The sequence below is a fragment of the Parasteatoda tepidariorum genome, chromosome X1, assembly GCF_043381705.1.
Source record: "Parasteatoda tepidariorum isolate YZ-2023 chromosome X1, CAS_Ptep_4.0, whole genome shotgun sequence".
Lineage (NCBI taxonomy): Eukaryota > Metazoa > Arthropoda > Arachnida > Araneae > Theridiidae > Parasteatoda > Parasteatoda tepidariorum.
In genome coordinates, this window is record NC_092214.1 from 41480257 (window position 1) to 41506078 (window position 25822).

The following is a 25822-nucleotide window of genomic DNA, read 5'->3' on the forward strand; positions in this document are numbered from 1 at the left end:
TGTTGTAGTTGTAGTTCATTTACGTTGCACTAGAGCTGCACAATGGGCTATTGGCAACGGTCTGGGAAACATCTCTGAGGATGATCCGAAGACATGCCATCACAATTTTGATGCTCTACAGGGGATATGGAACCCCCACTTCGGTAGCCCGATGACCTGCACATAAAGTCCAGCTTTTTACGGTAGAACAGTCTAACGAGGAAGAGCTATGCAACAGACTATTGGCGACAGTCTCGGAAACATCCCTGAGGTATGTCCGAAGAACTGTCAATTTTTATCCTCTGCAAAGGATTGGTAGGCACTTTATTAACGTCACACTCGAGCTGCACAATGGGCTACTGGCGATTGTCTGATAAAATTTCCTGAGGATGACCCGAAGACTCTTTTGATCCTTTGCAGAGGGGATCTCTCCCCTGCTTTGGTAGCCCGACGACCTGCTCGCAATGTCGAGCACTTTACTTTAGAACAGTTTAACGAGCACCAATACCACGCACCCTCTGTCCCTACGCAAGTTGATCGAAGTGGTCACCCACCCGCTTACAGACCGCAGCCAGAGAGTCTTGACCACATTGTTCTACTGGAAACCGGGTCTTTATGATCTGTCCACTGTGGGACCCTCTGTGTAAGGGAAGAACAGTTTAACGAGGACTGAATATACTCACCCTCGTCTCCTCATCAAAGTGCTCAACCATCCACTTACCAACTGCAGTCAGTGATGTTAGGCTTCGATGATCAACTGGGTACCGTGTTTTAAGGGAGCATTCATACTGCATGCGATTGTGCTAGTTGTGCGCTCGAATGTTTGGAAACTATATATTAAATGAACCCGCTCTCGCATGCACGAAACGCATAGAGAGACATACAATAGCATATGCGATAAGCATTCAGTGAGATGCGATAAGCTCCATTATGATCAGTCTACTTTGGAACCACTACAGTTTGAGTTTACCAGTTTCGTAGGCAAATAACGTAAATATGGGACAATTTTCACTGCATGTGATTCGCATATGCAATCACACAAAGGCGATCAGCGCAGGGAACATTTATACTTAATATGATCCTCCCAGACAATCGTGCGAGTGAAACTACATGTAGATGAATGATGCGCGTATGGCATGCGCGTACGATCACATATGCGAAACACATGAAGTGAGAATAATGTAGTTTCGGAACTTTCGTGCGCTTGTCTGGGACAATTAGATGCAGTGTGAATGGCTCCTTACCATGCAGTGAGAATTGCGGCGGAAGCTGATGTGGTTTATCACTTGTCATAAATTTGTTTATGACTAAAATATATATGGCAACAACATATATTTAGGGAATTATAGGGAATTTTCGCAAAAGTGGTAGGGAGTTTCGCAGAAAGCAAAAGTAATCAAAAGCGGTATAGTCGTTGGTGGCTGAATTAATAAAAAAACTGTATCAGCTCTGATATTCGATATTTAATTTTAGACAAATTGCTTCAGCAATATTATAAAACATGACAATTGCTCAGCAGTTTCTTGGAAAAAAGACTTGTAAACAGCAAGAGGAACCCTTGGTACCACCATTTGAGACCCCGGTCGGTACTTGAATGTTTATGTATTTTCATAATTAATTTCTATGACTGCTTTGGCCTTAATTGATTACAATTTTTTGACATTTAAATTTTTGAAATAATTTCAGCTAAACTAATATTTCCATTCAGCACTTTTTATTTAAAAAAAACTAGAGAAATTAAGTGCGCAGTGGGGAGCTGTAAGGTTTTTTGCTGCTACTTTAAATTCCGATACTTTATTAATTAACCACATATATTTACTGAAACTGTGCGAAATCATTCCAAAAACGTTCAATTATTTGATAACAACATATTCTCAATTCAATTTTAATGATAATAAAATTGATAATGTTGAGTGATATAAAATTTTTATGATAGAAAATGTGGAGAATTGATTTTTATTATTATTTAGACGCAACATAAACTATTTTTAAAAATTTCTTAATTTTTTAGGACTAATCGTTGTCCATAAAATCTTTATGAAAATGAAAGCTTATGTTCAAACATAAGTATTTTGAAATATACTGACAAATTTGTCACCATGTTATTTGTTTGTTAATATAAATTAGTCAAATGACTGTATTTCGAAAAAAGATGTGCCAATACCAGACTTGCATTTCTTCTGAAATTTGTCAGTATTCTTAGAGTTTTACATTTTAGTAAGAATTTTAGCATACAATCAAACTTAATTGTACCACACTCGAATTTCTGCAGTTAAAAATATGATTAGAGTAAGAAACATAGACTACAGTTATAATTTGAGTTTTATATTTTTATGACTTTAAATTACAACATCAAAAACAATTTAATATTCTTTATTCATTTCATTGAAGAATCAAAAAATAATAAGTAAAAAAAAGCTTTGTTTTGATTGCTGAATGTTATCTGAAAATAAGTTTTTCTGTACCTTTTGACAAAAGAAATAAATTTTTACCCTGTTTGAAGAACCATATGCTTGACAGGGGTAGAAATTTTTAAAAAAAATTACTGGTCCATAGGACCAGTAACTAAAACATTTTACTAGTCCGCACAAAACTTTACTGGTCCGTCTATGCGTTCCTATTAGCTGCAAATAAAAAAAAAATTAAAATTTTTGATAGAAAAAAATCATGATTTTTTTTTTAAAAAAATCATAAATTTTCGATTTAAATCGCATTTTTTTGATTAATATTAATTTTGTATAAAAAATTTTAAAAAAAAATTGTGAATAAGCTGTAAAATAGTTTTAAGTAAGATCGTTTAAGTTTCGTAAGATCGAGAATAAATCGGCTGCTAGAATAGATTAACGGAGATCGGCTGCGGCGGATGGTGGTCCGGCGGACCACTGTTTATTATTTTATGCTGGTCCGACTCCGATTTTAGTGGTCACGGACCAACGGACCACCGTTAATTTCGAGCCCTGCTTGAAATTAATGGGTTAGAGTTAGAGAAAAGAAGGTATGATTTTTATAAGTCATGCAACAATAAGACATTAGACACTGTTCAAATTCACAAGTATTATTTAGTTGTATAAAGAAAGATAGTATTGAATACAGCAAAATTGTCAGTGCAGAATATATTTTTCTACACTGAAAATAATTTGATGTAGCATTGAAACTTGTATGCAATTTTGAAACATTCAAATATACTTATTTCAATGTTATCTATTTTCTCTAACTGAAATTTTTTTGTGCATGTGAATGAAAACTTGTCAGAGTTATTTGTAGGTAAAAATATTTCATTCGTCAGATTCTCATTTGCCTGTGAAAAAATTGGATTCTGAGAATATGGGGGATTAAAAAATTAAAATATACATTTCTGTTTAACTCAACAATGGTAAGTCTTTAGAATTCATAGATCATAGTAAATCAAACTTCTAAATGACAGTGATCATATGTTTGTGGAGTGCAAGAAGTTTCTGATTGCATTTAGCCATAAAAATAGTTGCCAGCAGCCTTTTAAATGTTATATTTATGGCTGTATATTAAAATACAATTATGTAACATTGAATTACTTTAATAAGTAAGCATCAAAGATATATAGATTTTGTTACTTGTAAGCTTTTAATGTAGAAAGAAAAGCATGGCATAATCTTAACAGAATTTTTTTTCCAATTGAACAATTCTTACTTTATTTGTTTGTTTTACACATTTGAAAAAAATTGGAATTTGTTATGACAAAATCTCACCTATCGGTTGAATCATAGTGTATTAAAACAGTAAGTTAAATATGACATTAATTTTAGATAAAATTTTTTTAGAAACTGATTTATCGCAGACCTGTACTTAATGTTTGGCAATGTTTTTATTGACGCTGCCTTTGTCAGATGCCGAAAACTGAAACAAATATTGCAACCCTGTGAAATTTGATGTTCTCGTATGAATTAGTCTTTATATATTTTTGTTTAACAAAAAACATGTATTTTATAACTATATAATGGCAGATCTATATTTAATGTTATTTCTCAGACAACTGTTTTGTTATGTAACTGCTAATGATTCTGAAAACTGAATGAAATATTTTAACTCCATTAAATCTTAAGTTTACTTATTTTTTTTGTTACATTTTTTTTCTGAATTGCTTCACAGAAATTTTGTTTTACCATGCTTATATCTTGATTCTATATTTGCAAATTTTTTAAAATGTTTTTTAAGCATATTAAATTATCCTCATACAAATATCAGAAACTTTTTTTTACTAACTTGAGTAATTTTATTATTTTAATTTAATAATAGAATTTCATCAGGTCTCATTAATCCATTCTGCAGCTCTTAAAAATGGAAGAATTTCTTTTTCTCCAATTTTAAGGATGTATATGAATTTTTCTTAAGGTCTTATGCATTTTTCTTATTATATATCAATATCTTTCAGGCAAATATAAAGGATGCGGAAGAGGGGCGACCTGTTGTGGTTACTATGCACGCTCATGTTAGGAGAGTGAGCTCTTTAACTACTCTTTGTATCTTTGCTACTGCACTACTTGTATTAACAACTGGTGTCATGGGTGGAATGTATTTGTATCGCCATTTTGCTCATTATAAGGTTATATTTCAAACATTTTCTATTTTTATTACTATTTTGTGACAAAGGTGAGCCCAGCCTAGAAAAACCCAGTGGGTTTTTTTCGGATTGGGCCCTCTTGAAAAAATTAATCTTCATACCTACCAAATAGGTTATTTTTTTTCACATTTTATTGTTTCTAATCAATTTTCTTTGCAATTATCAAACCATTGTTCTTTGAAATTATCACTTGTTTTATAAATTTAACTTAGTAACTATTTATACAAAATTATATAAACTATAACGTATATCAATAATCTGATTTCTGCAAGCAAAATTATGATGAACAAATGAGCTAAATACAGGAAAGTATGAAGTACATGATTAAAAAAACATACTGCTAAGTTATAATATATTACTTATCTATAAAACAAATTGTATGTAATATGCATACACATAATAATTATAGAATAATTTGTATGGATTGTAAACCCTTCAAGGGTTTGTTAAAATACACCAACATATCTATATTACATATATCTAATATTACAAAATGAATGATTTTTTAGACAAAAAATATGGAAATAAATTTTTTAGTCAAAAAAAAAAAAAACCCCATCTAATTACTCAATTATTCTCTGTTTCTCTTGTGACAGCTGGAATAGGAAGAATTTAGATTTGTTCACTACAAATTGTGAAATCGCTGTGGGACTATAGTTTCTATTATGTTTAAATATTTCAAAGAAATTTTTCATTATAATATTTCAATCAATATGATAAGAAATCGATTTTCTGATATCAAATATTTTCTGAGAAGAAATAGAGATTTTCTGATTTAGTTTCATAAAATTGTCAGGACACTTAAGATTAAATTTATATTTTAAATTTTAACAAGTACCAAAAATGTATTTTTTTTAAAACTTGTGAATCTTAGTTTTGTTTGTTAACATTTTAATTGATAAAAATTTTGTTAATTGCAAACGAAGGAATAAATTATATAGTCAACATTTAATTATTTATTAATGAAATGTGAATGCATATTGTATATGTTGGTTGTTCTTGTTGTGTTCATTCATACGTAATTAAATTTAATGAGCCTTTCTGCATGTTAATTAAAATCTTAAACTTATACTTGTAATGCTTAGGAAACAAATTTCTAATTTACAAAATTTCTTTTCACTCATTTCAAAAGCAAAATTTAATAAAGATAAAAGTTGATTAGTATGTTGTAAAGCATAAAGAATTCATATATTAAAAAATATAAATGAACATACCATGTGCAACAAAAACACGAGTTCTTTTTTTCAATGTTTATAATACTTCTAGAAATTCCATTCATTAACTTTAAAGCGAACTATGTTAATTTATAATTTTAAACTAATTAAACTTAGTATGCTTTATATTTACAAAGAATTATTTCAGTAACTTTATCATTATGTAACTTACAACATTTAGAAGGCAAAAAGACTGAGAACTGTACATATATGTGTATTTATATTGGGGAATAGGGGTCCAGAGACCCATCAGCTACGTCCCTATATATAAGTTGTGCTGATCGTTAAAATAACATTCTTTGAACAAATATAAACATCTATATCAGAGACAGCAAGTTTTTTCCCTAGTTGGAAAAAAAGTAGGTTTCTTCTAACTCAAGTAGAACAAATTCTTTTAAAAGTTCATTATTGTGCATATTTAGTAAGGGAAATAAGAATAACATAAATCCCATTTAAAAAGTAAATTATTATTAGGTTATATAGGTTTTTTAAAATTCCATATAAGGTAAAATCAATAATATGAAAATGGTTTTTTGTAAAAAAGTAATTTAGAAAATGGACACATTCTGTTCCAAATCTTATAAAGCAGCATCTAGAGGTAAAATATAAAAATCTATAACATCTGGATTAAAAAATTGGTTCCATGCTACTATAAGTGCCTAGATAACTGAACTCTGTTTAAGGGTTGAAAGTTTGTATTTAGAATTATTTTATCTTTATCTTGGCCTATAAAATCAATATTTCAAAATAGTAATAATTTCCAAACTTATTAATTTAAGTTAAATGAGACTTATTTTGAGTTTAGGGATAGAAGAAATTTCTGAAGTCTAATATAAATATATTATCACTTGGAAAATTTTATAGATGGATGAAAATTTTATTTATTCATTTCTTAGTGTTCAATTTAAAAATCTAACTTAAGTCTGTCTAAACTTGAAATATCTCATCTATTTAATAGTATCTTTTTAGTAGTTTCTTTAAATTATAACCTTGTACCTTGTGTGTAAATTATAAAGGTTTACTCATAAACAATGAAACTTTTTAGACTAATGTTATTATAAATCTTTAGGTTACAATATTTTAAAGTAGTTTGATATCATTTATGACTTAAAAAATTAAATGCAGGGGTGATTGTGCTGTAAGATAATTCCAGCGTTTTGTATTACCTTCCATGGTCATTTTTGGAATTTCTGGGCAGAAAAGATGTTATTGAAATTTTAAATATCTCCTTGGGACCAAATACCAGATGAAACCCCCTCAATATTTTCAAAGATTTCATTTGGTTTATCAATCATCCCTGTGAAATATTTAAGTGTTAGTTTCCATAAATCAGTAAAATTGAGTCTTATTTTCAGGTTGGACAAAGTGCAAATGTGAGTACTTGTTACTTTTTAAAGTGAAATACTTGTTTAAGCATTCAGTTATATTAGTTTGTAATAATGTTATATTTTTTCCATTTTTATTAAATTTTTTTCATTAATTGCAATTTATTGAAATTTTTTTAATAAGTTTTTTTTGATCGGGATATTTTTGTAATACAAAGCATTGTTTAACTTCAGTTACTATATTTTAAATAGGAAACAAGATAATACTTTCATTAATGAATTGCTTCAATATTTTAAGTATCAATTTTAAATGTTTCACTTAAATTTTGTTTAGAAAAAATTCTATATGGAAATACTTGTAACTTTCAATTAAAGTTGGTACAGTTTACTTTTCAAATTAAATCAGTGATGGAAAACTTTTTTTTTAGAATTAAAAAAAAAAACATTAGAAAAAGGTAAATAAACAAAAAGGGAATGGTAGATAACAACTAGAGCTCTCACATATCACCATTTAATTGTAAATTTTTTTTTTATTAAGTTTGCTAATAATGTTGCCGAATATTAGTTTTAGTGCCTCACTTGTTAAGTTCCTTATTGCACATTTACACTAAAGTCATAATCTTTTAAAACTTCAAGTTGACTGTCTCAAACTTATTCAAGTTGTGATACCAGAGAATTACCAGAATTACATTTTCAAAAATTTTTAATTTTACTAAAAATGATTAAATGCTAAAATTACTTAATATTGAAACAGGGTATTTAATTAAAATTGTAATTTACTCATTTTTTGAAGTATAATTAAAGGCTAATAAAAATCTAGCAAAAATATTTTTTTTCCCATTTAAATTTTCAAAATATTTGGTTTTATTTATTCTCCTCTTATCTTAAATTTAATAAGACATGTATTTTTAATTATTTTTTTTGGTCTTATAATTAAGTATAATTTAATCTCTTCTCAATTTAAGAAAGCATTTGATCTATTTTCTTGTGCTGTTTTTTTCCTTCTGTTTAAATAGTTTCTTTTGTATCGATTCACATTTTGCTTTCATTAGAGCTTTTATATAACCCTTATCTTTATTCCTAACTTTTCTGACTGCAACATAGTTTTTACAAAAATATTAAACTCTGGGGCAATGTTTGAATGTTGAAAAATAACTTATGTAATGTGCTTTATATTTTGAAGTAGTTTATCACTAATTGTCCACTTACCTTTATTTCAGCTTCGTCATTTCCGTGGATGGTGCTCTGTACCTTATTTACCAGATGTTCAACCAGAACCCAAGCCTGTATCATCTGAATTGAAACAAATGGCTTCTGAAGCATTGGAAGTGAATTCTCCTAAAGTAAATTTTTTTGAGGAAGAACTAGATATTGATGTGAAATTCGAACAGTATGAAAGAATTGAAGTCCCTTCATTTGAACGTGGAAGACATGCTCAGTTTGTGCACGATTTTGTAGCAGTAAGTTTTTAGAAAAAAAACTTAGAAAAATTCTAAATATTATGTTGATTTATTTTGCTTATTTGTTAAACATTTTGATATAAATTACATAAACATGTATGTTTGTATAGTGAAATTTACATTGAATTTACTTGATATTCTTAGTCTTAAAATTATTTTATTTTGCCTTTTTGATTGTTTTTTTTTCCTTCTATCTTTTGATCTATAAGGGAATTTTGAATAAAGGATTTTGGCCCGCTTATTTTCTCACGGAGAAAAGTTTTTTCCTTTATATTGTGGAAAGATTCTTAAAAAATATAATAACTGAATCTGTTTTTTCAGCAGAATTATGTTGGATATAAGGTTAACTTATGTTCCTGCCTATGGTTGGAGTTGTATAAAGAATATTTACCATATTTGAGTTAGGTACTGTCAATGCTTGATAAAAATACCCCTGTCTTTTTATGTAGCGGGACATTGTAATATGAGATTGTTATACATGGTAGTGTCAGGTCATGTCCACAAAATGCCATGTATGCAGGTTACATTTACAGCGTTAGGTTTTAGTTTGCAAAAACTGTTTTTTGATGTAACACATAAAAATCTGTCAAAAACCTTACGTACGTTTCTTTTATGTCATTGGGGACATCTTATTAAAAGTCAATTTACATAATTGTTTAAATAATTGCTACTATAATTATGAGTCATATATCATGTTTAAAAGATTTAGCCAAAATTATTCAAACTAATTACGGCTTTTTCAAAAAACTAGTTAGTATTTATACTTTAGGATAATTTTTTGATTTATTTAACTAATCACTTTATTTTGCAGATTGATAATGAGTTATTAATTGATATCAATCTAAATATTGATTTTAATTTTATGCCGTAATTTAGGCAGATTTTCTAGCTTAACTGAAACTATAGTGGTCATTGATAATATTTTGATCTGAAACTTGTGTAATTCATTTTAATTTTCAATATTAGTTGCTAATGCTTATGTGTACAATTTGCAAAAAAAGAAAGAAAAAAAAATCCCCACCCTGAATGACTTTTGATCTATAGATCAGATTTTTATGTACTGGGACTCAATCTTAATGATTCAAGATTGTGATCTCAAATATGGTAATTAGTCTACACTATTTTAAGTTACGAGATCAGACAGAAAAATTTACTTTCTTTGCTTAAACATTTTTTTTTACTTATTTCGATTCCTTACCCTCAAAATATATCTGGTCCTAATAGTTTGGTCAGGAGAGTGTGTGGCGTAACTGCCACTATAAATATTAAATACCAAATCACTAGTATATAAGACATGTTAACTTGAATCCATCTGGAGGTACCGTTTGATAGATGAAGTTTGACATAGTAGATTTATAATTCCCCTCATTGGTGACCTCCGGATGTGATAGGAACTTGTCAATATTGATGGATGATCCACATTAAAACAATTGATTTGCTTAAAAATATACTGCTCAAAGAAGAAAAAATCCGGTGAAGTAAATAAAGTCTCACGGTTAATAAACAATATTGAAGAAAAAAAAATAATGAGGGAAATGCTATAAAACAAAAATGAAGGGAAAAAAATAATAATGAGTGAAATGCTATGAAGAATATATATAATGAGCAAAATTGATATAAATAGCATGAATCAACTAGTCTATAATTAACTCCCCACAAGTAGTTAAAAGTTTAGACCCCTTAATGTTAATTTAACTTTTTGCATATTTTGCCATAACTCTCGAACTTTTTATGTGAATTGAAACATTTTGTAACATGATTATGAAATCTGTTTATCAAAAGATAATTCCCTAATTTTTTGCATCATTTTAAGAAACATAATTTTTAATTAGCAGTATACAAAATTTGAGCAATTTTGGTCGAAAATTTATAGAGCATATTTAAGAAATATTAAAAAATATTCAAAAATTATTTAAATGTAATGTATATTATTCAATGCTTTAGAAGGATACTGATATTCTTCAAGCTTCATTAGTTAAAAAAATGAGAAAGCGTTTTTTTCTTCCAATTTATCATTAAATTATTTGCAGTAAAGCATACCTTTGCTATTTTAAATACACATACGTATGTAGCCACTTTTGGTGTTTTTAGTTCTATTCATCATTTTAATATTTTCAAATATTTTTGAATTGGAAAAATATATTACCCTTAATTTTCCATGCTCTCTTTAAAGTTTGTATTAATTCAATCCAGGAAGAAAATGATCATTTTATTAATAAAATTGATAGAAACGTAAATATACAGTTAATTAGTGACTCAAAATAATTTTGAAATTTAAGTATGAGATTTTTCATATACTGACAAAGGGGAAGCTATCTTTTACACATTACTAATATATTATTTTTATACAAAATTTTTATTTACATGTTAAGTTGAAATTTAAAGTAAAGTAATATTCAAAAATAATTTTGAATTGTTTATTGATTTTATTAACAGTTGAAGACAATCTTCAAGATTATACCTTATAATAGCTTAAATCCTTTTAATTTAGTGCTAATTATTATTTTTAAACTCATGTTTGTGAAAATTGCAACACCATGAAGGACTTACGCGAGTGCGCTGAAATTTTCAGGAAATGTAAAGTAGAGCATGATATGCAAATGATTAGAATTTCAGACCCGTAGCGCATGCGTATGCTGACTCAGCGGCCTCTGTACGGCGGATGGATCCGAATAGATAGACGGCTGTAGCCAAGCGAGTATGGTTATCGGTGGTTATCTGCTAGTGGTAAACGTTAGCTTAGTCATTACTTATGCCTATTCGTTGAAAGAGAGCAATATTTCAACAACTTACGAGTTTAAACGGGGGAGAATCATCGGCCTTTGTGAAGCTGGATTGTCTTATCGTGCAGTAGCCGCTCGTGTGCAGCGTAACAGCAGCACAGTGATGCGTGTTTGAAAGCAGTGGATGGACGAGTGTCGGACAACTCGGAAATCCAGGAGTGGACCCCGAAATGTCACGTCAGCTCGCGATGATAAACACATGTTCAGCGTTTCGCTAACGGACCGTACGCCTCCTTTTAGACAGCTGGCAGCACGGTGGTCAATAGCTACAGGTGTTTCATTGTGTGCTTTATCAATTTGTAGATGTCTGCTGCAGCGTGGGCTAGGACTGGGCTTTATACCGATGTAAGACAATATATCGATTTAACTCCAACATCGTAATACCGATTTATCAATTTCATCTTCAACAAAATTCCGGAGTGAGCATTTCGACTCTACTAAATCGATTCATGACAGCAAACGCTAAATCGATGTTGCTCTCTCCGATGTAGTGAAACACCGGTTTAATCATTGCGAGAAAGTACCGATCTGCCGTAGCGTAAGGGAAAGATTCAAGGTCAACTATCAACTCATTCTCTTGGTAACACGTGGCTATTTGCCCAAATCACATCTGGTGCAGGGGTTGGTATAGTTAAATCGGAATGGGCCATTGAATCTCTTCATTCAAAACTAATTCACTAGGTTATATCGATATTTGGCGGTTGAAAAAAAAACTCCGATATAGCAGGGATCGGTGCAATTGAATCTCCTCATTCAGATCGATATAGCAGGGATCGGTGCAGTTGAATCTCCTCATTCAGATTTCAAGTTTATATCGATATTTGCGGAGGATTTTTTACCACCAAGTGTATGTGATTGTCTTCTCTTTAGAATTCCGATTTTAGGATATCTTGCTCGTGCAGGAGGGAAAATTCCCATCTTCAATTTTACATATCCTGATTTCTGAAATAGGTTTCTTTCCGTAATATCTTTAAATATCTTACCGGGTTTTCTTTCAGCGTGTATGTTACATTAATTCTTTCCGTACTGTTCGGTTTCTGTTTGCTCGCGCTAACTGAAGTCGCTAAATAAAATTGGTGTTTTGTTTTAATTGGAATAAATTGTAAAAAAATGTTTAGGAAATTTACTAATTTTATCTTTCGTAACTGCCTTTTTTTGTGATCTTTTTATTTATTATTATTCTTTTTCGTTAATTTCTCGCGTGTTTATTATAAATGTTGGGAGATTTATCTTTTTATGGCGCATTACGGGGCTATTTCCGTATCGTTCGGAAATAGCCCCGTAATGCATGCGCAGTTAAAAGATTTCACCTTTCGAATAAGACGTGTATCGTGATGTTTTTTTTTAAAAATTTATTATTATTTTTTTTTGTAGTTTCTCGCGTGCATAATGTTAAGTTTAGAGATTTATCTTTTTAAGGCATGTGCATTACGGGTCTATTTTCGTATTGTTCGGTACCTGTTTTCTTGCGTCAACTGAAGTTGCAGTTTTGTTTTACTTGGAATCAATTGTAAAAAAATATTGAAAGGGGAAGTTAACGATTTTTAACTTTCAAATTAGCCTTTTTTTGTGGTGTTGTTTTTATTTAGTTTCTTGCGTGCTGCTGCCGGAAGTCACCGATGCTTAGCGATTACTTTGGTGCTGATATGGAAAATCTTACCTTAAACGTATTTTACTAAAAAATTAAGTCCCGCAGAGGACTGATCGTTAAGACAAGGTTCTCAGCAGATCACCAAAGTCAAGCATCACTATCTACGGTCAGTGTGCGGGTGGGGGACCACTTGGATCAGTCTGCATAGGGACCGAGGGTGTGCGGTATTGGTCCTCGTTAAACTGTGCTACCGTAAAGTGCTAGACTTTGCGCGCAGGTCGTCGGCCTACCGAAGCGGGGGTGCCATCCCCTCCGCAGAGGGTCAAAATTGTGATGGCTTGTCTTCGGATCATCCTCCGGGATGTTTCCCAGACCGTCGCCAATAGCCCATTATGCAGCTCTAGTGCGACGTAAATTAACAACAATAATAACAACTAAAAAATTAAATTTGGAATAAAAGGAAATTGCATCTTATTACTGATATACTTCTTTTTTGTCATTGCCGGGAAGGGGGGGGTGAATCTATCACTAAATCTATTCACTTCATTAAATTTTAAAATCTGTGTCCCAAACATATAATTGCTGTTTTGGTAACTAGAGAAAATTGCACCTTCCTTTTTCAGAAAAAATCATTTAGTTGAAACAAAGAGATAGCAATGAACATAAGTAAAAAAAAAAAATGTTTATATTTTCGTGAAAATACATGCTATTTCTGTTGAAATTCATCCAAACTTTTTTATCAAAGCTATAACATGTTGTAAAAGTTAAAAACATTTACAGTTTTTGATTATACTGGCTGTTAAAAAATATTTTTTTCCTTTTTTTCGTCGTTGGAGATGCTGAATACTAAATAAAATCTTTATTATTATGATTTAAATTACTTTGGAAATAATAAAAAGTCTGAATTCCATTTAAAGTTCTCCAGCACTATATTCCTGATACTTTTAAAAATTGTCCACTTACTACAAATTATAAATAGTAATACACTTTATAAAATCAAGTAAGATAGTTTGATTCATTGCTCAGAAAAAAAATATGAATTTCAAATTTTCAATATATATATATATATATATTTTAACAGCAAACTTTCAAAAGTGACTTTTTACAAAGTATATTTTTTATTAAAGTAAAAAAATTATGATAGGAATGGGAAATTTCCAGGTGCAATCTAAAAACTAGGGCGCAGGCATGATGATGAATTTTAAACTAGTCTTAGTTCATTTAAGCATATTTTCAATAAAAATATTAATGTATAGTTATTTATATATGTACAGAGAAAGTGAAAGTTTTTAATTTTTTTTACTAATAAAATAAATGCAAAAGAAAAAGGTAAACAATATTCTCCAATACCTTTAGTGAAAAGTTACAGAGTAAAATTAGTAAATTGTAGTATTTAAATAAGCTTTTGAATATCTGCAAAAAATTATTCATAATCAGAACAACTTTGTCAAAATTTCTGTGGACTAGGAGTTGACTGTAAGTGAGTTAAAAAAAAAAAAAAAACAATACATTTGAATAGAGGAAGGGGTACTGTGGATTTATTTCTTAGTTTTGTCGTTTAGATTGTTAAATCGATATAACCTAATATCGCCATATAAAAGGGTTGATTATATCGATTTAAGAAATTTCTATATCGTCCAGCCCTAGCGTGGGCTGCGCGCAAGGACTCCTTTATATAGGATCCCCCTCACACTGAACCTTCGCTGCCTGCGGCTGCAATGGGCCAACCAGTGTAGGGACTGGCGTGCTGATTGGCAGAGTGTCGTGTTTTCTGACGAATCTCGCTTCAATTTGTGGTACCATGATGGCCGCATTCGTGTCAGACGCTATGCCGGTGAACGCCATCTTCCGGAGTGCACTATCGAGTGCCATAGTGGACGAACACCTGGAGTTATGGTCTGGGGTGCTATAGCATATAATGGACAATCTCAATTGTTGCGAATTGTGAGTAATCTGAACAGCAACCGGTACATTAGTGAAGTTCTACAGCCACAAGCTGTTCCCTTCCTTCAAGCCTTGCCAGGTGCTGTATTTCAACAGGACAATGCCCGCCCTGATATTGCTAGGACTATTCAATCCTTCCTTGGATCGCGAGAGGTACAACTTCTTCCTCGGCCAGCGTATTCCCCGGATTTGTCGCCGATTAACCATGTTATTGAATCTAGAGTTATGGTCTGGGGTGCTATAGCATATCATGGACAATCTCAATTGTTGCGAATTGTGGGTAATCTGAACAGCAACTGGTACATTAGTGAAGTTCTACAGCCACAAGCTGTTCCCTTCCATCAAGCCTTGCCAGGTGCTGTATTTCAACAGGACAATGCCCGCCCTCATATTGCTAGGACTGTTCAATCCTTCCTTGCATCGCGACAGGTACAACTTCTTCCTTGGCCGGCGTATTCCCCGGATTTGTCGCCGATTGAACTTGTGTGGGGTTTCGTTGGTCTGCGTCTTGCTCGTAATCCTCGTCTTGTTGCTTCTACAGACGAACTTTGGGTACGCATACGAACAGTATGGAATTCTCTTCCTCAGACACACATTCAAAGTTTGCTTGACTCCATGCCACGTTGCGTGGCAGCACTTATCGTGGAGCGTGGTGGCTACACAAAATACTGATTTCGATCTTTTGTTATTGTTTGTTTGCTTTGAAAGTTTAATCATTTATTTGTACCACTACCACTCAACTGTGTGTTAAATTTCATTCAATTATGACGATTCCTTCATGATGTTGCAATTTTCACAAACAGGAGTTTATGTTAAATATACCAAAAATCCCAGTTTGAACCAAAAGAACCTGTTTTAAACAAAAAAATTTTTTTTAAAAGCACTTGTTATTCCAATCTAGAATCCTTCCAAAATAGATATGTTTATTTAGAGAAAGTATGTTTTTGTGACTGCTTTCGTCATTTAAAATATCTGCACAAATTATCATTTGAGGTAAATCCTTTTAACCATTAAAATTAAGTTCAAGTATGTGAAAATTTGATCATTGGATCAAAAATTATTCAGAGTTTTTTCCATATTCTGTACATGTTTATTTTATTGCTTATTTTAAAAAAAACTGTTATTTGCATTTTTAAATGATTTTAAGCAGTTGTATTTTTGATTTTAGAATAAAACCGGTATTGTGGACTATGAAAATAGTCGATGCTTTGTGATGGTGTTAAATCGTAACTATGTGTTTCCTCCTCGTGTTTTATATGAACAAATATCCAAAATGAGAGTAAGTATATATATATGTATTTGGTAAGTTTGAGCACAGCATTTCAAACATGAATGTTTCTCTTTTAAAACTTTTTATTTTTAGGCTGGATATTTTGATGCTGATACCCAGATTGTAAGGCATACAATGCAAGTTGTTACACCACCTATTAGTGATTTGAAAAATGTGGGATTATTCATTGCTAGAGATTGTGCTCAAATGCCAATATATATGTTAGAAAAAGCTAATTCATTGGGTGAGTTGTTGATAATGCAGCATTTTTCAATATCTTTAACTTTTAAGATGTTCAAAATGCAGTTAATTGCAAATGTGCAGCTAATATGTGTGCAATATTTTTCTTTCAAAATGGAAAAAAAAGAACTTAACTATAATTACAAAACTAAAAACTCTTCCAGATTTCTTGGAAGCTTTACATATTTTACCTTTTACATGCTAAAAGCAAAATCCAGGTTTTTCTGTATTTTTAGGTAAATAAAATTCTCAGCTGATGAGTATTTTACAGAGCATATTTACCCTTACAATATAAAACTTCTATTTTTTTTAAAAAAAAATATTTATTGCATACCCCTATATGTTAAAATAAATTTATTTGCAAATCTATGTTTCTAAAAATTTTTCAGCTGTTTCCACATGTTCTTTCAAAGTCAATTATTTTTAAAAACAATGTTATAACATGTGAATTTTGAATTTTAATTATCACTTTCTTATGCATTCCATTCGTGATAATTCCAGTGAAAATTTATGTAGTTTTCCAGTCTTTTTTAGCTATTAACTATTTTTTATTTATTATTTTTAATGACAGATATTTTTAGTGCAATGTTATAGCAGGTAGTTATAAATTTCAGATTTAAGTTATCACTTCATGACATGCACCATTGTTATAGATTAAGGTTTGTTTTTAGCAGTTATTACTGTTATTTATAGTTTTTGTCGACATTTTTACATGGTTTTCAAAGTGCCACTATTTTAAATAAAATTGACCTAGAGGTAATTCTTCATCTCCACATTTCTGGGGTAAGAATGACTAGGAAATCCTCATATGTTTTACAATTACATTTACTGAGTTTTATAGTTTATAAAATTGAGCACTAACTGTATTTGCCACTTCAAAGATGGCTTCCTAAATATTGTGCAGTTTTACATAGATGCTCTTTGTCTTAATTAATATTTTGTGCTACTATTTTTTTTTAAAATTTTATTTAGAAAATTTGTAAGCTTTTAAATAAATTTAATTATGGTGAAATATATAAAAATGTTACCCTCTAAAGGAGTTTCTCTCTGTTTAAAGGAAGAAATAATTATATCTGGGGTGATTCTTGATCATTATAGATAAATATGTCATTTCTCATTATAAATTAAATCAGAAATATATATTTTAATTGTTTTGGCCACTGTTTACAGATTTTTTTAAAGAATAATAAATATTTAAATTTCCCTGATAAATATGGTGAAAGACTTGTGAAAGATAATATGAATTTGAGATTAAAAATTAATCTTTAAAAAAATGGATATTTGCATGCAAAAGCTATTACTAGAGCTGTTAAAATTCCTTTCTCCTACTTATACACTGTCACTCAATTAACTTAATAAAATCAATCAATAGTAAAATATGGAGGAACTGTTTTATTCCTACAGAACTTTCTGATTTAGCTACCTATTGTGTGTGACAAAAGATTTCCTGTTACCTACAAAGTGATAATTTTTTTTTTAATTAACCCTTTTATCTGCTGTTTCACTAGGTCATATGGGTTTCTTTATTTAATCTAATGTTTTATTTGTTAATAATTGTTGTATAGTCTTTTTTAAAATCTCTTTTCACTTTAAAAAAAAAAAAACATTCTGTGATCATCAATTATTCCAGAACTGATCACTACCTAAATCAAGGGGTAAATGTGTGATCATTGAAAATTTAAAATCCGGACAAAGGGAGAAAAACTGTCCTTTTGTACCATGAAGCTGATTTTGAGAAAAAACTAATTTAAAGGTTTAAGACTTAAGGAGCTAGCATAAAATTAAAATTGTAAACGTAAAAATATACATGAATATCACAAGCATTTATTTACATTCCCCGAAAATCTCAAATTTGCAATTTTTTGCAAAACTTGCAATTTTTGATGTTGCGAAAAAATTAAATTTGGAAATTAGAATGGCCAAGAACAGTTTTTTCTTTGAAATTCCTCTCCAATCAATACTCTCAGTAGAACTCCTGCCATCTTCCTTTCACTATACTTTTCTTTGTTTGCCATCTCTTTGTGTGGAACCCTTTTAGAAACCCTTTTTTCCTAACATAACCCATCATCAAAGTATCTATTATTATAAAATGTATTGATTGTGTTCAGCAAAGCATAGCCGGTGTCCTGTGAATTATTTTAGCTTGTCCCTTGTACCTATTAATATCGGGTTGAGTAAAAAGTTTTCCGCCAAGGGGAGATACCTCCGTGCCAGCAGCAGCCATTCCCGTGGTAGTTAACCTTTTCTGAAATGGGCTTTTGCATTTTAAAGCTAAATGTTGGAACTACACAACTGTGTAATTTGTTTGTCAAAACTTTATCATCTTGTGCACCAGAAAAGTGTTTGAAATGGAGCTATCACGTAAGCAGATCAGAATGATTATGTACTATGAGTTCCGAAATAAACTCAGTGTAACTGAATGCCACAAGAAAATGTGTGAAAGTTTAGGTTTCAATACTGTTTCTTATGATACAGTAAAAGTTTGGTTTCGAAAGTTTAATAGTGGAAATTTCAACATTGAAGATGAACCACGTTCTGGCTGCCCTATTGAGATTGATTGTGACCAATTAAAGCAAATTATTGATCAAGACAGAAATGTTTCAATACGAACTATTGCGTTAGAGCTTGACGTTTGCCAAAAAACAATAGTAAATGCCCTCAAACGCATAAATTTAACATTTAAGTTTAACCGCTGGGTGCCTCACGAATTGACTGCTGAAGACAAGAGCAAGAGAAAAGTGGCCTGTTTGGTTCTGCTCAGAGATCAAAGGAAAGAGAACATTCTGGACAGAATTGTGACCTGTGATGAAAAATGGGTATACTACAACAATATGTACTAGACGTAAAGGAGGGTGGTCAGCACCTGGGGAATCAGCAGGTTCGGTTGCAAGACGAACGCTAACTAACAAGAAGGTCCTTCTCTGTATCTGGTGGGATTGTCGTGGAATTATCTACAAAGAGTACCTGAAAAACGGGCAGGCTATCAACAGTACAATATACAGCAATATGCTAATCAAAGTTAGCGATGCCATTCACGAAAAACGAGTTCAGAAGGAAGGTGGTTCTCTTAAATCAAGATAACGCCCGGCCACATGTTAGTGCAATGACCGGCTGGACCCTCTACACTCTGGAGTGGGATTTGATGCAACATCCACCATACAGTCCAGATATGGCACCTTCAGATTACTATCTGTTTTCACATTTGCAGCTGCATCTTGATGGCACAATCTTCCATTCAAGTGACGAGGTCATAAATGAGGTTGATCGCTTTCTGGACTCGCGCACCTCCCAGTTCTTCGCAGAAGGGATTGAAAAGTTGCCAAAACGTTGACAGACTATTGTTGATTTGAATGGAGATTACTATCCTCATTAACTTTGCTGATTTTCTATCTATTTATCATTTTGCAGGATTGTTTTTTTTTTTGGCAAAAACTGTTTACTCAACCTGATAAAAATATTGACTAATAAAATATTATGTATGCATAAAAATTCTACAAAAAAAAAGGAAATCTTCATATCAGCTGGAGAAAACAAATACAGTACAGAACCCGTTATCCGGAATTCAGAAAATCGGAAAACCAAAAAACTGGAACGAAATTCGATAAATTTTCCCGCCATTTAAAAAATTTTTTTTTTTTTTTCCTCATAAACTTTTAGGATTTTTCTTTCTTTTTTGAAAGATGTTTACCTTACAATCATTTTGAAAATAATCATAAGTGTATTACTTCATTGTTTTTTCTTCTTTTTAAGATCATTACCTAATATTTTTCTTTTAGTTGGGTTTAACAATAAAAAAAACTGCTTTTTGTAGCGATTCAGAAAACGGGAGAAATCAGTTATCCTGAATAGAGATGGTCCCGATCGTTAATCAGTTCCGTACTGTACATCTGTATTAAGAAGTTTAATTGTTTTTTTTTATTGGTTATCTTGCTTTTTTGTATACTTATTATATAGATAGAAGCCTGCACTTTATTATAACAATTTTGTTTCGCAAATTTTTTTATTGCCATTGGTTCAGTGCTTACTTTCTTTCAGTTAAAATAAGAAGTAAGCAGCATTCATTACGTGCCATTTTTTATGATTCTGATCAAAAAGACATTCAATAAAAATTTTCTATGTAAAACCAGTAATCCAAATAATCACGTTAAAATAAAACTTTAGTAATAAAATTTGTTTTCTAAATTAAAGTTAAATTTAACTTATGAGGATGATAAAAATTTAATAGTATTGATTTCTCAATAATTGCTAATTCTATAGATATATGCCATAATAAATTGCTTTACAATCTTGATTTATTGTTTTATTTTCATTCAGTCAGTAAGTAAAGTTATGAATGAAATATGGCCACTCTTATTACTTTAATAAAATCTAAAAATGTAAAATCAATCTACAAATTCTGCTTTACCTTACTAATGCTGGTTATTTTTTTTCGTGGTCTGCTATTCAAGAAAGGTTAGCATCTTTGGTTTATTAGTAAATTGAAATAAAAATAGTTATATCTAAATATCTATTCCCGAATCAGGTCTAATGAATTCATCGAATCTAATCGTAGGATCTAACATACTTATGATTTTTCTGTCTATTTGTGAAAATCTGTCAATTTGATTATCTTAGTTTGGTAAATTTCTGCCATTTTGACTATTCCAGACTGATTTTCTTCAAATTTGTATTATATTGTGAAATTTCAATAATTTATGAGGCGATAAGTCTACATTTCTCATTTGCAGCAGGATGTAGCAGGAACTAATTGTTTTTCTTCCTCTCTAGTTTAACTTTATTATGAACATGAAGAATTGTACATTCAGCCTTCTCCTTAAATAGTTCAGATTTTGTTATCTACGGCAATACAAATTCCACGATGCCCTCGATGCTAAAAAGTTCATAAAATATGCAAAACAGACATCCCAATTGGCATTAAAGTGGTCTTAAAAAATGATTTATTACCATCATGGTTTACGCTTAATACTTATGTAATTTAAGACTCCTTAACATGTTTTTCAAATTGTATTGAAAACATTTAAAAATTGTATATTGCAATTTATTTTCTTTTTGCATATCTCATTTGTGACCTCTGAGTTCTCTAGTTGACCACATTTCATATGCAAATAGCAATTTGTTTTCAAGTTAGTGCAATTCATATTCATACGATTTCAAAATTGTAATTAGGTTCCACACAATATAAAAAATTACACATTGAAATTCAATATCAAGTGATTTAAAAGTAAATTGTCATGATTCGTATTAATACAGTTTAAATTTCGAATATCGCAAACTGTATTCAACTATTTAAAAACCCAACATTGTCATTCACATTCATACCTTATAAAAATTCTGTATCCACCATTCAAATTCACGCTATTTTAAAAAAGATGACCCTGTCACAAGTGTTGCAATTATTGTCTCTGGTCAATCTAAAATTGCATTCAACGAGCTCTGTGTTAACTTCTGAGTGCTAAACAATATTTTTAAATCTCCAATATATTTCTATTCAAAATGTGACAAAATTGTTTATATATTCAGACTCAAAAAGTTGCATTAAAGCTTTACAGAACAAAGATTTAAAACCTCACTACATAGCATTAAAAATAACAGTTTCATGACAACTTGTCCCAAAACGAATATAAAAACATTTTCTGTTTAGTTTCAGGTCATGCTGAAATTCTGGATAACAAAATAACTCATGGCAATATCAACCCCTGCATATCTGATATATCATACTTTTTCAGACATTTAAATATCTATTGACCAAAATTTTAATTAATACTAGCAAAAATAATTGAGTAAATGAAATATAAGCAATATATGTATCATTAAACCTACTATAGAGCCTTTTAAACAGCTGAATATCAGTTGGTAACTTTAAATACTTTTGAATTGCTCGTGCTTCGAACTCATACGGTTAAACCACTTGCACCTATTGTCAATTGAACCTGCTCCCAAATGTTATGTTTGTAAGGAACTGCTTATCGTTTAAAAAATTTAGATCGAATGTGGTAAATTTGAAATTCAAAGATAAAACCATTTTGGTAGCTATAATCCACCATTGCTGTTACTAAAAGAAAATAAACCTCTTAATAACTTATATCTTAAAAACATTAGATTGCATACATCACTTTAGCTTTGAAAAAGAGTTTGTCAAAATTGTAGTTTTGCTTGGAGTAAAAGAAGTTAAAAGCACTATGTTTGATTATGTTCAAGTTTTCTTTTAAAAAGATGGATAATTTGCTTTATACTGATCAACAAATAGATTTTTTTAAATATTTTCTTTAAAATCTTAAAAAAATATTTACAGCATTATTAATTTATTCAAAGTTTTTTTTCCTGTTCCATTGTCTTCATTGTTATTTTTAATGCGCTGAAAACAGTATTTATTAAACTTTAATTTTTTAAATATATTTCAGTGTTTAAAAGAAGTTTGGATTCATCAAGTAAAGATTTATTTGTGGAGTTTGCTGGCAACAAAGTTAATGAATTTCAAATCATTAATCTTCATGATGCCATTGCTGGTGATAATGTTGTTGCCAACTCTTAAATTTATTGAACTATTTATATCATTGTAATTATATCTTTGCTGTTTGCAAATTATTAAGCACCATTTATGTGTATTAGTGATGCTATATTGTGGATGACCTAATCATGTATTACAATTTAAACTCTCTAGAAAATTTTAATTGTGGAAAATGTCACAGACATAAGACTGAACTAGTCATAAGTGAAGTGGCTTTCTGTTTTGTGACATCAGCTTTGTAGCTTTGTTTTGTTGAAGTGTATTTCTGTTATATAAGTTGACTAGTTGCATATACTTATTCCATTGTGTTCTTTTTTATATCAATCTTATTCTATGTTTTTGCTTTGTTAAAAGTTTGTTATAACTTAAAAAATGTGGTTAAAATGTTGTAAGAAAGAAAAGTAGCAGATCTTTGAGCAAGGTAACATTTTTATCCAAGGAGGTGTATAAATGTTGTTTTAACAGTATTTTGAAATGGTGAAGCAATTTTTCCTTAAGACACATTTCATGTATATTGTTTGAATTTATATATGAAGAGTGTAATGATTGCTTATATCTCTTACCATTTTTTTGTTTTCAAAATGTAGCTACTTCTGTAGTAAGAATTAGATGAGACACATTTATATATTTTCATGCTTTTATTGCCTTTGTAGATAAATGCTTTTAATTGCATTTATCTAGCTTTTATGCATTTTGTAGCTTTACTAATTTTTAACAAATGAATATGTTGTCACTGGTTGACTTACAGAAATTTACTATTAAACTTCATATTAAATATATATGTTACTGGTTCATAACTTTTAATAAACTATATGCAAATTAAGTAGGAAATATTTCATTCTATTTTCAATTTTTTTCTTTTATTATACTTTTAGTTTTTTCTTAAGTGTAACCTATTATTATGATCTGAAGAATCCTAATTAGTTAAATTGTTTGATTCAACTTCATAAAACTGCTGCATGCTCTAACAGTTAACCAATACAATTTTTTAATGCTGTTATGATTGAATCTCATTTTTAAAACTTAAGCTGTTTCTGATAATTTATTTTACTATTGGAGAGCAATAATACAGCATTGATTCACTTGTTCTTAGCTTTTTGTTCTTCCTATTTCTTCTATCTATTTTTGCCCTGTTGAAACAGTAGTTTTTGTTCAATCTTGAATTTTTTTGCTCAAGATATATTGTGCAATTAACTAACAATGCATAGACAAAGCTTTTATTATTTTGAGAGGCTTATAGTATTTACTATAACTGTTAAGTTATTTGTCATGTTCTACTATTTTGAAAAAAGTTATTTGCTGTTCTAAACAGAAATATTAAGATTGAGTAAATTTTATATTGCTGTTAGTATTAGACTATTGAATTTTCTATTTGTTCTTATAGTACAATCTGCGGAATCTATGGGGTTATTATTGAGTTTTTTTTTCTCAGTAAATTATATTTTAAAGGTCAGGCTCAAATCATCCACCCAAAGGGGCAATGGAGAATGATTGAAACCATACTTGATTAATAAATAGACAGGAGGGAAATTACAAAGTATAATATAACAATACTACAATGAAAAGGTTATAATAAATAAAAATTATTAGCAATTATTACAAATTTGCAATTTATCTAATTAGATAAAAAAAAAAATTACGGAATTGAAGGTACAAAATCTGGTAAAGACAACAAAATCCAATCAAACTCACCTTGTACTGGTGTCTGAGAAATTCCTAATTTATCAAATTTGTCTTAAAACTCTTGCAGAGTATGATATCCTTAGAACTTTTTTTTTACAATGCCTACTTTTCACCATGCAGGCATTTGAAGGACAGATTTGTTGGCCACTCTTTCAGGGGCACCATATTAGATGGGCCAACGTTGCTCCCACGTTAAGCACAGATAGTACAGAGAATGAAAGAACATCTATGCCTTGCCCGGGATTCAAACCCAGAACCTTTCTGACCCAAGACCAGTTCCCTAACCCCAACACAGGCTAGTCAGCTGCTCTTAGACCTTAATTTTCTACATTATACATCTTTACTTAAATTATTTAATTCACTATATTATGCAAGTATTGCTGCCAAGTTATTTGTTATTCCTTTATCATCAACATTGTCAGAAAGTTTAGTTATAAATACTTCTTGATAGCAATCTGCTGTTCTATTAGTCTATTTTTAGGGTATCTGTATTTATTTAATACAAGGTGTATTTATTTATTTGATAGCTTTATTTTTGCTTATTTTTCCAAAAAGCATATACTTGTAATATCAAGGTGAGCATAATCAAACTAAAGTCATTATCATCTTGGATGGCTTGGTGCTTTCCAAGCAAATTTAAAGTTTAAATCTTAGACCATAATGTGTGAGGCAAAAAAGTTAGAACCTTTCAGTGTTTGGAGATAATTTGATTACTTTTTAAAGACTTTATTTCTTTATAGTAGTATCATAAAGCATTTTCTTTCTAAACATTTATTCATTTTTAAAAGTTTATAATATGCATTACTTTTTTTTAATCTATATACCTTTGAAATCATTCTTTATTTCTTATTTTTTTAAAATTTATGCTTATCCCACATTACTCCAGGACTTATTTGTTTTACTAATCACTATATCATTTTGCCAGAATATTAAAGCACTATACCGAAGTATTTCTAAGCTGGTTAAAGAAAAAATATTAAATTATATCCTGTTTGTAAACAGTGTTTGCAAATGCCTCTGAATCAAGGCTTTCCTTAATACTTTTTAATAGCTTTATTTTTATTTATTTAAATATATGTATGTGTAGAGAACTCTTGATAAAGAGTCTATATATTTTTTTTTTATGTCTTAATTAATCAATAAAAACATTTATGTCCCCGAATTATAATGAATAGTTGTTTTTTTAGTTATTATTGAAGGTTAAATAAACATTTACTTGACAAATGTC

The 25822-nt window shown here is 30.2% G+C and overlaps 1 protein-coding gene across 2 annotated transcripts; it reads left to right on the forward strand.

The window, feature by feature from the left end:
- The first annotated feature begins 1313 nt into the window (after positions 1-1313).
- On the forward strand, positions 1314-25822 carry LOC107439189 (integral membrane protein 2B). Of its 2 annotated transcripts, XM_016051696.3 has the most exons (7): positions 1323-1561; positions 4388-4558; positions 7146-7163; positions 8336-8575; positions 16062-16172; positions 16257-16407; positions 22805-25822. In XM_016051696.3, the coding sequence occupies exons 1-7, from the start codon at positions 1481-1483 to the stop codon at positions 22933-22935; spliced, it is 903 nt and encodes a 300-aa protein (XP_015907182.1). In that variant the 5' UTR covers positions 1323-1480; the 3' UTR covers positions 22936-25822. The 2 variants fall into 2 exon arrangements, with proteins under 2 accessions (XP_015907183.1, XP_015907182.1); XM_016051697.3 differs by lacking the exon at positions 7146-7163 and having other exon boundaries at positions 1314-1561.

Excerpts from the sequence above, each read along its gene's own strand:
- LOC107439189 (XM_016051696.3), top strand. The coding sequence starts at position 1,481 with ATGACAATTGCTCAGCAGTTTCTTGGAAAAAAGACTTGTAAACAGCAA. Across the intron at positions 16,173-16,256 it reads AACAAATATCCAAAATGAGA|GCTGGATATTTTGATGCTGA; the intron begins GTAAGTATATAT and ends TTTTATTTTTAG. Across the intron at positions 16,408-22,804 it reads AGAAAAAGCTAATTCATTGG|TGTTTAAAAGAAGTTTGGAT; the intron begins GTGAGTTGTTGA and ends AATATATTTCAG.